The sequence below is a fragment of the Bombus vancouverensis genome, chromosome 2 (genome assembly GCF_051014615.1).
Source record: "Bombus vancouverensis nearcticus chromosome 2, iyBomVanc1_principal, whole genome shotgun sequence".
Taxonomy (NCBI): domain Eukaryota; kingdom Metazoa; phylum Arthropoda; class Insecta; order Hymenoptera; family Apidae; genus Bombus; species Bombus vancouverensis.
Window position 1 is genome coordinate 16637111 of NC_134912.1, and position 15059 is coordinate 16652169.

Consider the following 15059-nt stretch of genomic DNA (forward strand, 5'->3'; position numbering starts at 1 on the left):
ACGTTTATTATTAAAGATATAAGGTTTTGTTAAATATTGTGAACATGGTGAATTCGTATTTATTAAACGTATATCACGAACGTGATAGGTTGTTTAATAAACAGAAAGTTACGCTGCGTCTGTTTCTATTCTTTGTCTGTAAATTACACTTTCTTGCCTTTTTATGAAAAATAAAATTCTTGGCTTTAATATAATTACTTTTTACACAGAATCAGAAATTTTTAATAAGCTTCGGAATTTTCACTATTTTCCTTATTTTCCCTTGAATATTAATTTCATTCACTTTCACATAAATATCTTGGCTTTAAGCTGGCCTCGGTATTGCAGATCACCAATTTTTTACGCGTAAACGCAGACAAATATTCTTGAAATATCCAAAACCGAAAGTTTTTATTTCCTCTACGCTCAAGAGGATCCTCGTTTTTTCAGACTTACTAAAAAGTTCTTAACATAAAACAAATGCTATTGTAAAAGCCAATATTTAAAGAAATAAATAAAAATATAAAGAAAATTTCTAATGCAAAATGTTTTTTTATAATATTCATTATCATCTAGATTTTAAAATTCAGAGCTGTCTGAAAATGCGATAGTGTGAAAATCTGGTTTACTCCAATTTTGTGCCGAACTTCAATGACCTCATTCCTAAAGAGAAGACGCATCGCGCAATTCACGTATCCCATTTCGGTTAGACTTAGTACGGCCGTACGTATCATAACAATTTATTGTTAGCGCATGAAACTCGAAATGATATTTCTATCGGAAATTTGTTTAGGCGCGAAATATTTGTCTGTGATGTCCGGCAGCTCGTGCGCATGCTAAAAAGTCAGTAATGGTGTTTATTTTTAATTTTAGTTCTCCACCTTTGACATTCGCTGAATTGCTTTTGGCAGCATTTAGACAATTTGTTTAACTGTCGCATTTCTGTTACGCTCATTCAGAAATTTTTCATACACGAACCTACATGAAATTAATACATCCCGATTGTAACATTTTCAAGTAAAATATGATATTAAGAAGCTACCTGACTCGTGACTCATGACACTGCGATATGTATAGCATAATAGCATTTTATCTTAATTGTATCAGATTATATGTACATATTATCTGATAGTATCTAGTATTACATTAAGAGAGCAGTTTATACTTCATTCATAATTACATTTTGCTGAAATATGACAAACGCAAAAATTTTGAAACTGTATATAAAAGTTTGTCTTTCAATAAATGTTAATAAATATATGCATGTACTGTATGCGATTGGTTTAAACACTTTGTCTTGGCTTTAGATTCTAGATGTATGTAGAAAAACTGGTTTAGTACTTATACGTATATGTATGCAATGTTGTGTTATTTATAAACAAAATATACCGATGGCAAACATAACCTCAAAGTTGCGGTTTCCAATAGTTCGACAGAATGTTGTTGCAAGTTAAATTCTGATCAATATTACAAAAATGGCAGGTAGTATGAGACAATTAGAAGAAAGACAACTTCTAGTTGAAGTAACACGGATGCAATGGTCTCCAAAAATGGATCTCTTAGCAATCGCAAATGTGAAAGGTTAGATTTTTCATTTAGTAAATAAAAAGTTGAAGTTTTTCAGTTGTTTAAATTTCTATAACACTTTATAGTTGATATTAATTATTTATGCAGAAGTTAATAAAAACATATTATTAATTTTTTAATAAATATTATCAGAGTTTGATTCATCGTAATATTAGTTTTATTTATAATAGTAGGAATTCTTGAATATCATAAATGTAATAAATAATGTTATCTTTATTAAAATGATTTTTATAGGAGAAGTTACGTTACATAGATTAACATGGCAAAGAGTATGGTTACTGAGTCCTCAAGAGGAATCCGATACTATAGTGAATTTAGCATGGAGACCAGATGGAAAACTTCTAGCGATTTGTTATGAAGTCTCTAAATTAGTGTGTCTTGTAGATATTGAGAATAAAAATATTATACATAGAACAAAGTTAATGTTGCACAATGCAATTACATGTATGACATGGTTACCATTAGCAAATTTAGAAAGTGATACTTTGTTAAATGGTAGCAAAGCAAATATGCTACCGACTGGAGAATATCTCCCACCTTTACCTAGTTTAAATAGAAGTTTTGGTCAAGAATCAGAACGCAAGGAAGTTTTATCTCAAACTTTAGATATACTTTTTGTAAGTTTAAATATCATAGATGTTTTGGAATATTAACATTGTGATCATCTATAGATAATTGTATATGCTATAGCTTGGCTTAGATGATGGAAATGTTGCAATGTATGTATTTGGAATGTTCTATTGCGGTACAATTTCTGTTGGTCATGGTCAAATATTAGAAATTAGTGGTGGATTTGGCAAATCAATGTGGATTACATGGAAGGATAATATTGGCATCAAAGCAAGTAGATTATGGTGTCCACTGTTGGAACAAAGCACAGCTTTTTTAAAGGTTCTTTGCTTAATATATTTTAAACGTTTATTTCAAAATAATACTAAATTTCTATAAATTTTTTATCTAAATTTGAGGTAGCACAAGCTCAAGCTAATATCGAATACCTGATGGATTATCTTTCACGTACGTTAATGGCAATATCTGAAGCATGGGAGACAATTCTTTTGGAAATGGATGAAAAACTTGCACGATATGCAGAAACAAATCCACCTGGTGGAGTTGCTGCGGACTTTTTAGAACTGTTAATGATTGGTATACCTACCCAAAACTTAGAGAATTTCTTGCTACGTGATTTGACTGAAAAGGGTTTAAAAAAATTAGGACATAGCATTGAAATGTGTTATAGTAATATACAGGTATGATGGTAATATTTGGTGATAATTTCTTTAATTTATCTACATCACAATAATTCATCCCTATTTTGTAGAAATTAGTCTTAAAAAATTTAACTAGCGTTGGGATGGCCCTCGTATACCAATTAGCTGAAATGAGAGGAATGGTCAGATTAGGTGGCTCGTATGAATTACTAGGACTTACTGATGAGACTATTATAACTAATGCTCTTCACGCATCAGAAGCTTTTTTAGCAAAATCTTCTGAAATTCAGCAAGTGATAGATCATAGCATGCGTGACTATAAAGCGTTTTTCCGGTACGTTTAAAAATTAAAATTCTTATCCAATATTTCTACTATTTCTATTTCTATTTCTCCTATTTTATATTTTTATTTTAAGGTGGTTATACGTTGCAATTTTAAGGCTGTCAGATGAAAGAATACCATCTGAAGTAAGTCGTGTCAGTCAACAAGAGTTAACATTTATCGCCGAATTTTTGCGCGGTTTTGATAAGACTGAACCTGGTGTTGGAGGAAGAAAAGGAGTGAATTTAGAGAAGTTAGGTCAATACTTGCGACGGGAAAATTTACAAACTTGTCTAACTCCTGAAGGAAGCGAATGGGCTACTATGCTCGATGAAAATCATTGTCTTCGTGATCATCCTCTTATTGTGAAACAAGACCTTAATTATTCCTTATTGCAGTCTCATGCGAAATTAATTACTGCTATACATAATGTTTTTCGTGAGTCTTACCAAGGATTAGTTGAACATTTTACCATATCAAATATTGCTTTGTCGCCGTCTATAGGATTTACATCATCGCAAGTTGCAACAAACAATGATAGTTTGCTAGTAGCTACATGTGATGCTGACCATCAAATATTACGACTGTTTAAAGTCGAGTGTTCATGCATAGAACCCATTTCTCTTAGGTTTAAATTAAGTACGATAGATACAGATTATAAATCAGGTTTGCTGTTTTACTATAAATATATGCAATAATTTAATTCTTTAAAGTAACATAACGTTTGTTTTTTTACAGAATCTCATTCCAAAACGTACATAGACTGTACTGTAGTTGATCTACAATTTTACTCTAACGAACATCTCAGTTTACTGCTACTTAACAAACATACACATGCATCGTATCTTGTACAATTGCCATTGAATAACGTCCGAATTTTTGAAAATCAAGATAAGAATGCAATTAGTTTAGTAGATCTTTTAGGTAACAGTTGGCCACGACCTTTTCAAGGTATAACTGCTAAAAAAATAGCAGTCAGTGGTGCGCGAAAAGTGGCCGCTGTTTTAAGTGAAAACAATAGGAAAATAAGATTATTAGAAACTGAAGTGGAACCTGAAGAAGAGGAAGAAGAAGAAGATGAAGAAGATGTAATGAATGATAGTATGTTGAACACTACTCATGGAACAGCTGCAAATTCTCAAACATATAATTAAACTATTTAATCATTATTTATATACATAAATATATATACAATATGTTACAAGAGAATTTTCATCTACAAAACATTTATTAAAACTATTTTTTTACTTATGAAATGATTATGTATTTTATGTCTTCATGGCACAATTCCTAAATCAATGTATATGTATATAAATTTAAATATGGCTATGTATGTATGTATGTATGTGTGTATGTCTTTATGTTGCATTCACCATGAAACAAAATTTCTTTGAATATATTACAAAATTATTCATTATTTTTGCATTTGATTAAATACTCTTGGGAAATCAATATCAAGAGCTTCATTATCAATACCACCTTCATCAATTGTTGGTATAGACATAGATGGTGGAGGAACAGTATAGATATTTGGCGTATATTTTGCGGGAGAATTTTCTCTTGATTCTTCCAAATCTGAAATAATTCATATTAATTAAACATAAAAATATGATATTTTGTTTTACATATCAATTTATAATATTTACCAAAAAAATTGCGATTGTGTTTCCTTTTTGTTGTGACAATGAAAAGAACAATAGCTATAGCAACAACTATTACCATAACAGCAGCCATACCCCGTAATAAATTTGTCTATAAGAAAGAGACTATTGAAAACAAATAGGAAAAATATATTTATTGAAGATATAACGTATCTTAACATACCTCAAAATCGTTTTCCCAAAGATCTTCCCAATCTTTCTTAACTATTAATTCAATAGTATTACTAGTGATATTAGAACGATCTGATATACCTTTGGAAAAACACTTATAGAAACCAGACTCAGCTGTTGATACACCCTAATAAAAGATATAATTTGTTAAGATAAAATACCTAAAAGTTGTAAGAGGAATATTTACAATAATTACTTACCCTTATGAAAAGCTTTCCTGTTAACACTTCATAATTATATTTGTTTTCATCCATTAAATTTCCAGGCCCAATAATGCGGTTATTACCAGTAAGGTGCCAAAACATAAAACGATGATGATCATCACTGCTCAAACATGGAAGTTCAGCTATATGACCTGCTGGAACTTTTGTCACTGTAACTTGATCTTCATTAGCTCCACTTTTCGTTAGTGATAATAATAAACATAGAAATATAAAATAAATCACATTCATCTGTAAAATAGAATTGCAATAAAAATAATAAATAAGATTGGATAGAGTATATATTTATTTATTTTGATATTAATAAATAATGAGTTCAAATTATAAACTTGAATATATGATAATTTGTAATATTTAATGTATTTATATTTAATATTTAGATAGCTTAATTTATAATATTAATCTTAGTTTTTGCAAAATTTATTGTTAATTTTTTAATTATTATAAACTATATAGATATTTAATGTAACATAGTAAAAACATATCTGGTCATTCTACCTGCTTCATGTTACTTATATCCAGCTCAGTAGATCACTATAAAATTGTTGATTTATCCACTTTATGAACTCATAAGTTCTATTCACACAAAAGGAATACTTAGATTAAAAAATTCATAGTAAAAATGTACAAACACTGTTACAGAACTTGTTCTACTATCAACTAAGCTAGCAAAATGTTTTGTATCATTCGTACTGTGTTCTACTAACAATTACATTCCAATTCCACTGATCATTTCCATTGAAAGAATTTCAATGGTGTAGGACTTTAAATGTAACAGATGGTTGCTGGAATAATTATCATATACACAATGCAAGCAAAAGACATTTGTCAATGAACCATGTTGCATAACAATAAAGGTAAGTACATAAATTCTTTCTAATGTTTCACTGTTATTTATTTTATATATTAATAAATATGCTAAAAAATATTACAGTCACTTTATTGTTTGTAAGAGATGACAGTCTTATGAACTAATGAGAAAAGCTTCAATAATGGATCTGAGGTAGAGTTACTTATTTATATCTTTGTCCTATTCATCCTTGTGCAATAGAGTATTTATAGTAAACTAGAGTGGCATCTTGTGACTACCATACTATCTAAACATGCACTATATACTTTCTCACTTTTACTATTCAAAAGAGACTGGTATGTAAAATAAAATCTAATATCAGGAAAGTATTTACACACGTTGTACCTATTAATTAATCATTATATAACATATACATATGAGATGCAAATAAATAATAAATTACTACTTTTTTACAAAATGTTTTTAAGTTAAAAAAATGATCCTCAAATATACAAAAAATATAGCCATTGTTTATAATTGAAATCAACATAATTTTGATGGCATTGATAATAATTATATCAATAATAATTAAAGTTAATTTATACAAAATGTATTCATATAAAACATTGTAGATATTACATACATTTATTATAATATTTCTGAATTGGCTGTGATTTGGTCATTGTTAATATCGATAATGATGCATCAAATTTATAAAGACATCAACTGCCAATGCTGGAAGAAGAATCCAAAATGGTCCCAAAACAAGTTTTGCTGGTAAAAACCAATGTGGTGCTTCTAATTTCAAACATATTAAAATTTGGGCACTTATTTTCATGAGCATAACTGATGTATACCACATCTGAAAAGAAGATATTTTCAGTATTCATAAAATATAATAAGTACCCAGTTTCATCACAGTACATGTTTATATCAAATTCATAAGCTTAGCTTTTTTGTATGAAATATTATATTTTCAAGAATTTCAATATGATGAATGTTACAAATAATTTGTCACTCAATATATAATAAATTAAGTTTCCTTTTTAACGAAATTCTTATTAACAGTAGAATGGACAATACATTTTTTATTTATTCATATAATTAAGGAAATATACTACAAATTAAAGTGAAAATTTCTGCAATCTTCTTATTAACAAATTAATTAGTAATATTTACAATTTATATGCAAGTAATACTCTGATGAAAAAAACTTACTTCCCGAGGTAAATGATCAATACGTCCATTTTTAAAAAGGGTGATGATATTAATAATAATATTAACTGAAACTATGAGATCAAACAACCACAGTGGAATAAAAACAATAAACCAATTCCATTGTGTCCTCTGATCGAGCCTCAAGACAAGCAGAATCAGAAAAATCAAAAGATTAAACCATGTATATAACGCACGATGTAAAGCTGTCATTGGGATATATAATTAAGTACGTCAAAAATCACGAGACAAAACGTGATCTTGAAACTATACGATTGTGTTGCAAATTCGGTGATCTGTTTACCTCAACGTTTGATATACCACCTAACCTCTATCATCAACTAACCTATAAGTTGTAACGATTTCTAAGATGTCGCTACTAACATAAATATATTAATATTATTCAAATTTGTATATCGCATTATGAAACGACATAAAAAATATATTACAACAGAATATGTTATTTCTTTATTATTTTCAATGAAGTAAAGTTCATTATCTTTAATTTCATCACAGTTTTTACATTATATATTGATATTGTAAAGTCGCGAGATCGATTGAGTGATATAAACGGCTAGCCCGGGTAACAAACTCGAGATCTTATTTTTGTTAAGTAGATATATTTTTTGGATTATTTTGAGATAATGACAATGTTTTTACTTTTTCAATTTATTCTGATTTATAACTCTCAATAGACGTAGTATTTATAGGGAAACTATATGTACATGAATATAATTTGTTATTATGTTGTTCTATACTGTATTTGTATTATATGCTTGTTGTACTGTATACATGTGTAATTATATAAAGATACATTTATTCATATACCTATTTATTATAGGATGACATAAGTTTTGATTGCAATAACTTGAAAAATTATCATATTCATATACTTTGTACTTTTAAAATGATTGTTAAAAGGACATGATATTATAAGCGAAATATCATTTATTTTATAATATTTTTTAACGAGTAACGCCATTATTGTTCAAATTACTTGAAAGTAATATAAAATTAGTTAAGTTATTTTTCAATATCTCTATCTTAAACGCTTTAAAAGTTTTTACGCTATAAAAAGAATATCTAAGAACATACTATCACTAAGCAGCGACCTTGAATCAAGATTGTTTCATCATTCAGTAAATGTGTTTGTGATTGTAAAAATTGTACGATCATTCACTTGAGCCGATAGTTATAATATTGTTCAACGAATTCTTTTAGAATAAGTATTATTTATAGTTTAATTTGCAAACGACATTTATAAATAGACTGAATTGAATGATATAATAATTATAAGGTGATACGTTCCTTGTGAATATATAGTAAATAATACAATTATCGTTATTATGCCGAATGAAGCGAGTTCTGCATCAAATGGATCTAATGTGCGTATATGGCATTTAATAAAATTTTTTTATTATTTGTTTATACATAAACGTATAATATAAAATATTTATTTAAATATAATGGTTTCTTTTTAGTTTGAAGTTAATTGAAAATTAAATTTGTTCATTATCGAATTATGTAATTAAACGGTTATATTTAGATAGATAAAGTGAACGAGTACGTAAGTGCTTGCTATTATTTAAATTTTTAATCAGCTAATCAGATTTATAAATTCGACAATTTGAAGCAATTCAAAACATTGTTACATTTAAATTAATACAAATCTACTCCTTAGATTCTTATTATTTGTCACTTCAATGAATCTTATGAATATACTTACATACATGAATATATATCTTTATTGAGCTCTTCGTAATATATGTATATGTACATTATTCACTAAGGTTAGTTGATTGATTAAAAAACTTTCCCTTTGATAAAAATGCTTCCATTTGTCTAATATTATTATATTAATACTGCTATTATATGTACATATATATGTATATGAAATTATGTAGAAAAATTGTAGTGTTATGTTATATACTTTATAGCAATTATGAAACAATCCTCTTTCGATGCGTTACCCAATATTTAACAATATACAACATATTACAATATATAAAGCCACATTTACTCTACGTTTGTAATACCTTCGGTAATATAGCTATAAATATACTGGAATAGTAGAACTGTTATTAGATCGAGGGAAGTAAGATCTATTTTAAAGGGTAGCGTCCTGTGTCTGACCCCATGTAGGAGCCGGCAATTTCTCGAAGTGTGTGCATGAAAAACTTTCAAAATCGGTAACGAACTGAAGACATTTCCGTACTCTTTCTCAATAAGTGTGCTGTCAAAGCATTAGCACTTGTGAATCTTACGGATTCTTTTTTTGTTTACCTTTCCTATCTCTTCTTGTAATTACGACCTTAGCCTCATTTTCAACACTTTTTTTACTGAGATTCTAACCACGTGTGATTTAATTTACGATGTCAAACTTACGATCACTGGTAAGTAGTTTGAATAAAAAATATAAGTTCTCTGAAATCGTATTATTCTTATTAATCGAAAATTTCGAAAAAAATTAATAAACCGTAATGCATGTAACTGGTTGGCATTGTGTTTTTGTATAATTCAAGCAATCAGTTTCTCGTATATTAGTTTATTATTGTTTTATTATAGGTAATAAGTTTGTCCATTTCTATAAATGGATAAAAAGTGTAATTTAATTGTAAAAGAAATTGGAAGGATGTTTGTGTGATGACATGTTATGTACTTCAGTAAATTAAATTGTTTAAAAGCTGAAAATTCTAAGTATTTATTGTTGTAAGAAGAATCTATAAAGTTCATGATTTAATGTATTTCTATATATGCAGATGACATTCAATAGATTGTCACGTTTTGAGTATTCTCATTTACTTTGTTGATAATATCTTTTGAATTGTTATTGTATTTTTCAAATTAGTTTTATGTATTAGAAATCAGTACTTAAGTATTACACATAACTCTTTAGTAATCTTCAAAATGCTTGCAAATTTGATCAGAATTTTAAATACAATGAATATGTTTATTTTATAAACTTTATTTTCAAATTTGTAATTTTTATACTTTCCTTTTTTTGTTTTAGTTTGTATCAGTATTAGCTGCTGTAGGAACCATAGCTGTAATAGGATTAGCAGTGAAATTTTACAACAGTTGGAGAAGTGATAAGAAAAAGAAATCTCCAATTTTACTGGTTGAACCAGTTGTTAAATATAGTTTACCATTAATAAAAAAAGACATATTAAGTCATGATACAAGAAAATTCAGATTTGCATTGCCAACTTCCGATCATGTATTAGGATTACCAATCGGTCAACATGTTCATTTAACAGTGAAGATTGGGGATGAAGTTGTTATACGCTCTTATACACCTGTATCAAGTGATGATGACCATGGTTATGTAGATCTTGTTATTAAGGTAAATAATAAAATATATAAAATATGATCTATGCAGTTCAATATGAAAGTCATGAATAAAATTATATATTTAGGTATATTTTAAAAATGTACATCCAAAATTCCCTGAAGGAGGAAAACTGTCTCAATACTTAGAAAACTTAAAAATTGGGGAGACAGTTGATTTTAGAGGACCTTCTGGTCGGCTTGTTTATAAAGGCCATGGGAAATTTTCTATAAAAATTTTGAGAAAAGATCCACCTGTGGAATATAATGTTAAAAAGGTACATATATTTAATTTATGCAATTATATTTTCTGCTTATAAACTTTAAGGAATAAATAAATTTGTATGTTGTTGCAGATTGTAATGTTAGCTGGTGGGACAGGAATCACACCAATGCTACAATTAATTCGTGCTATAATAAAGGATTCTACAGATGAAACTCAAGCTTCGCTACTTTTTGCCAATCAAACAGAAAAAGATATATTACTTCGAGAAGAATTAGATGATATTGCAAAGAATCATCCTAACAAATTGAAACTCTGGTATACAATAGATACTAGTAGTGAAAATTGGCCGTACAGTACTGGATTTATAAATGCAGATATGATCAAGGATCATCTATTTCCTCCATCACCTGATACAATAGTACTTATGTGTGGTCCACCTCCAATGATTAATTTTGCTTGTAATCCTAACCTTGATAAACTCGGTTATGACCCAAAATTACGATTTGCATACTGAAGCAACAAATTATTTTTGTCACATTTAAATGTAGAATACATTTGACTTGCTAGTTACTTTGACTAAAAAATTGGCTTATAATTTCAAGTTCACTTAAGTTTATAAATTTAATACTCGTAAACATATCTCATCTTTTAGTATATACCGTATATTGGTTAATGTAAACGAATATAATATCAGTTCAAGATTTAAAAATACGAGTTAGGTTGATTTGATATACATAATTGTATTCGTTACAATTATACGAATTCATTATATTTTTAATTGCATTTTTGTTCAGACAATTGCATTCTTGTTATAAATGACATTTATAATAATTTTTTTTTCAAGTTTATAATTTTGTATAGATGTTGCCAATGCAAAGCTTTAGTAAAGAAAATATACAATTTTAGGGTATTAAGGGCATTTATTGATGTTAAACCTATTGTATTGTTATAAAAAATGATGATCGCAAAATGTCCGATTTTTTTATAAACCCTTCTCTTACTTCAGTTTCGAACAGTGATTTAAAATTTATAACGTAAAATAGTATTACATACCATAGCATTAAAGAAGTATACCGGTATTAATTAGTGTCAATGTTTATTAACAAAAGGGAAGAAGCTAAATTGTTTATTATTTAATCATAATTCGTGTTACGAAAAAAAGCAGTGCAGATAAAGCAGTGAACGAGCATCTGTGTAATTAACAACGTCCGCGATCCTTGACGCGCTTTCTGGGTGCAGCCCGTAAGATATCATCCACACGTAAAATCATTTCGGCTGCTTCTGCTGCACTAACTAAAACTTGCCTCTTCACAGCCCAAGATTCAGTTATTCCTAATCGTTTCATACAGCCTATTTTTCCTTGCTCCATATCTATTAATGAGAGATAAGTTAAAATAATTAATAATCTATTATTGCTATTCATAACAATAACAACTGTAAATTATATTTATTATTTTAAAATAAACATACCGAGGCCCATGGTATTTGCGCCAGAATTATGTGCAGCTCTCAATTCGCTAACTAGTTGAGCTGAATCGTAACCAGCATTGTCGGCAATAACAGTGGGTAATTGTTGCAATGCACGAGCAAAAGATTCCATTGCAACTGCTTCTTTTCCAGGAGTAGAAGCAGCTGCGTTCATTACGGCACAAGCCATTATCATTTCACTACATCCTCCCCCATAAACAATTCTTGATTCACGTACAGTAGCTGATAATACGCAAAGCGCATCATGCAAAGATCTCTCAGCTTCATCAAGAATTTGCTGGGTAGCACCTCTAATAATTACTGTACATGCTTCTCCCAAAGGAACTCCAGAAAATCGTAATAAAGTGTCTTCACCCAACATTATCTAAAAAGATTAATGTATCTTTAAAAGTGCTACTTCACTAATCATAATTCCAATTTATTCAGGCATACCTGTTCAATGAGATCACATTTGCCAAGTTTCACCATATCAGGATGATCAAAGGTACTGACAATTTCTCCACCAGTAACAAGAGCAAGCCGTTCAATACCATCAAAGTCAGCATGCTCGATAGCCATAATATTAGCGTCAGCAAACAATTGTTCTGGGTAATTATAAATCAACTGTCTATTAACAAAAACGTTGCAGCCATGTTTTATGATCTTCTCAACTTTATCCTAAATTGTAAACACGCGATTATAAATAATTAAATATAGCTCTTTTTGTTAATTGTAATATAATTACACTTTATAGTTACCTTCATTTTTTCCTTCTCTGCTCCTTCTAATTCTGCAATTTTTGCCATTGAGTCAACTCTAACTCTAGAACCAAATACCTGTAAACCAATATATACATGAATATTGCTGAATTACCATAGAACTTATACAATTATTATAAATTCATATATTTCTTCTTTACCTTGATTTTATCTGTATCCATAGGAGTGTTCGCTATAAGTATACGTGCATCAGTTATTCTCTGTGGCTGATGTACACCAGGTTTTTTGTCTAGTAAGAATCCCTCATCAAGGAAGGAATCACCTAAAGTTCCTCCACGCTTCTTAATTATTTGAATAGCCGATAAATTGCCAGATCCTTTAAGACGCAACACAGCATTTACTGCAAGTTTGCTGAAGTGTTCCTTGTGTTGGGACAGAATTTTCGAACTCAGAGTTGTACGGGCAATATTCAACAAATCTTCACGAAAACGTTCAGGATCTGCAGAATTATCAGCTGCAGCGTTTTTCAAAGCTTCTCTTGCTACATTAGTTGCACTTCTCCAGCCAGAAATTATGGTTTGTGGATGAATTTTTTGATCTATTAATTTCTCTGCTTCTCTTAATAATTCAGCAGCTAAAATATGAAATGATTATTTTAAACACTGCATATTAAGTGCAAATAATACTAAAATTTTATATTGATTTTATACATTATTTTTAATATAAAAGAATTCTCTTAAGTTATATACTAATGATATTAAAAAAATTAAAATAATTATACCAACCAAGGACAGTTACAGAAGTGGTACCATCACCAACTTCATCATCTTGAACACGCGACATATCTACTAAGATTTTAGCAGCAGGATTATCCACACCAACATTTTTGAGAATAGTTGCACCATCATTTGTAACTTGAACTTGTCCTGCAGATCGGCCATGAGCCACCAATATCTTATCCATACCTTTAGGTCCAAGTGTAGACTTTACTAAATCACCAATGGCTATTGCTCCTACGAACAAACTTAGCCTGGCAATTTCTGCTTTTTCTTCTTCCGCTTCATTTTTTAGAATCCTGACAGGATTTAAGGAAACCTGCAAATAGCCATTTAAATTTTTAGAATTATTTTTATTACTAATATTAACAAACATCTTCCATATATTCTAATTTATTTATGCCGTATAAGTTGCCACGTTCTGATTATATTTTTCGCATCTTTATGATATTTTTTGCATTAATTTATTGTCTAATAACGGGAAGTGTTATTTAATCGATCACTTAAAAGTATAATAAACTATAAAAAGTTTGTAAGTTGCAATTGTTTTATGAATTGTATTATAATATCTTTAGGAAATAATTTTTTTTAGTTTATAATTAAAAAGATCTATTGATACACGTGCGCCATTTGTCATATCTCTATACAAAACCGGGTAACGAAAGTTAACTCATTATAATTTCGATTTCTGATGATATTTCAATAATATTACTTTACGATATACTAAAGGAAGATGAAAATCAATTAATTACCATTTTGAATTACTGCTAAAGCAATGGGACACAATTTATAATCGAATAAAGTTTGTACAACGACACAGCAAAGCACAATTACAAGAAATTGTCTATCGATAGGTGGAGTTAGTGGCACCTCCGCCTGAAACACCAAAGATATATTTTCTTCCCGTATTCCATTCTAGCGTTTCTTTGATTGGTTAACATAAAAGACTCAGATTATTTTTCACCAATCAAAAATGAGATTAAAGTGCTTAGAGGACGGAAGGTACCTTTCATCATTGAATTTTAGTGAAAAACATCAAGAATCTTCTGATATAATATTCATATGTAGATGGCGCGCCATGCTGGTATGACCGATACGATTCTGAATTTAATTCCTTTTAAGGCTTGTCAAAGGTATAAATTGACACATCATACGCTGACTTAAATGTTTTATCAATAATACGTATAATATTACTTACATCTAATTATATTGTGTTTTTAAATAGAGATATAACTATTGAAAGTATATTAAATTATATGTAGATTTATTTGTAACGTAAAAAAGGAATGTTTAGTAATTCTCACAGATTGAACAATCTCTTTTAGGAATTAATAGATAGAATTTTATATCATAAAATATTAACATTTTATGTAAAGAATAGTATTTT

The 15059-nt window shown here is 29.0% G+C and overlaps 5 protein-coding genes across 7 annotated transcripts; 2 read left to right on the top strand and 3 right to left on the bottom strand.

Annotated features, from left to right (window-relative positions):
- The first annotated feature begins 615 nt into the window (after positions 1-615).
- APC4 (anaphase-promoting complex subunit 4) lies at positions 616-4370 on the top strand. Its single transcript, XM_033350525.2, has 7 exons — positions 616-1560; positions 1801-2183; positions 2257-2457; positions 2535-2816; positions 2888-3111; positions 3194-3765; positions 3838-4370. Exons 1-7 carry the CDS (start codon positions 1455-1457, stop codon positions 4251-4253), a joined length of 2184 nt encoding a protein of 727 aa, XP_033206416.2. The 5' UTR covers positions 616-1454; the 3' UTR covers positions 4254-4370.
- Positions 4235-6113, bottom strand: LOC117166527 (uncharacterized). Its single transcript, XM_033350530.2, has 6 exons — positions 5860-6113; positions 5651-5728; positions 5132-5383; positions 4924-5058; positions 4746-4851; positions 4235-4674 (listed from the first exon to the last, which is right to left on the bottom strand). The coding sequence occupies exons 2-6, from the start codon at positions 5657-5659 to the stop codon at positions 4514-4516; spliced, it is 663 nt and encodes a 220-aa protein (XP_033206421.1). The 5' UTR covers positions 5660-5728; positions 5860-6113; the 3' UTR covers positions 4235-4513.
- Positions 6023-7535, bottom strand: LOC117166528 (transmembrane protein 60). Of its 2 annotated transcripts, none has more exons than XM_076624042.1 (3): positions 7161-7535; positions 6586-6804; positions 6023-6295 (listed from the first exon to the last, which is right to left on the bottom strand). In XM_076624042.1, exons 1-2 carry the CDS (start codon positions 7368-7370, stop codon positions 6628-6630), a joined length of 387 nt encoding a protein of 128 aa, XP_076480157.1. In that variant the 5' UTR covers positions 7371-7535; the 3' UTR covers positions 6023-6295; positions 6586-6627. The 2 variants fall into 2 exon arrangements, with proteins under 2 accessions (XP_076480157.1, XP_076480156.1); XM_076624041.1 differs by having other exon boundaries at positions 6023-6347.
- Positions 7536-8301: 766 nt separating this feature from the next.
- Positions 8302-11680, top strand: LOC117166525 (NADH-cytochrome b5 reductase 3). 2 transcript variants are annotated; one of them, XM_033350527.2, is made up of 4 exons: positions 8302-8542; positions 10168-10500; positions 10574-10762; positions 10841-11680. In XM_033350527.2, exons 1-4 carry the CDS (start codon positions 8504-8506, stop codon positions 11222-11224), a joined length of 945 nt encoding a protein of 314 aa, XP_033206418.1. In that variant the 5' UTR covers positions 8302-8503; the 3' UTR covers positions 11225-11680. The 2 variants fall into 2 exon arrangements, with proteins under 2 accessions (XP_033206418.1, XP_033206419.1); XM_033350528.2 differs by lacking the exon at positions 8302-8542 and adding an exon at positions 9353-9550.
- CCT2 (chaperonin containing TCP1 subunit 2) lies at positions 11611-14547 on the bottom strand. The gene is made up of 7 exons (XM_033350526.2): positions 14425-14547; positions 13682-13991; positions 13097-13530; positions 12936-13013; positions 12631-12855; positions 12181-12562; positions 11611-12081 (listed from the first exon to the last, which is right to left on the bottom strand). The coding sequence occupies exons 1-7, from the start codon at positions 14425-14427 to the stop codon at positions 11909-11911; spliced, it is 1605 nt and encodes a 534-aa protein (XP_033206417.1). The 5' UTR covers positions 14428-14547; the 3' UTR covers positions 11611-11908.
- Positions 14548-15059: the final 512 nt, after the last annotated feature.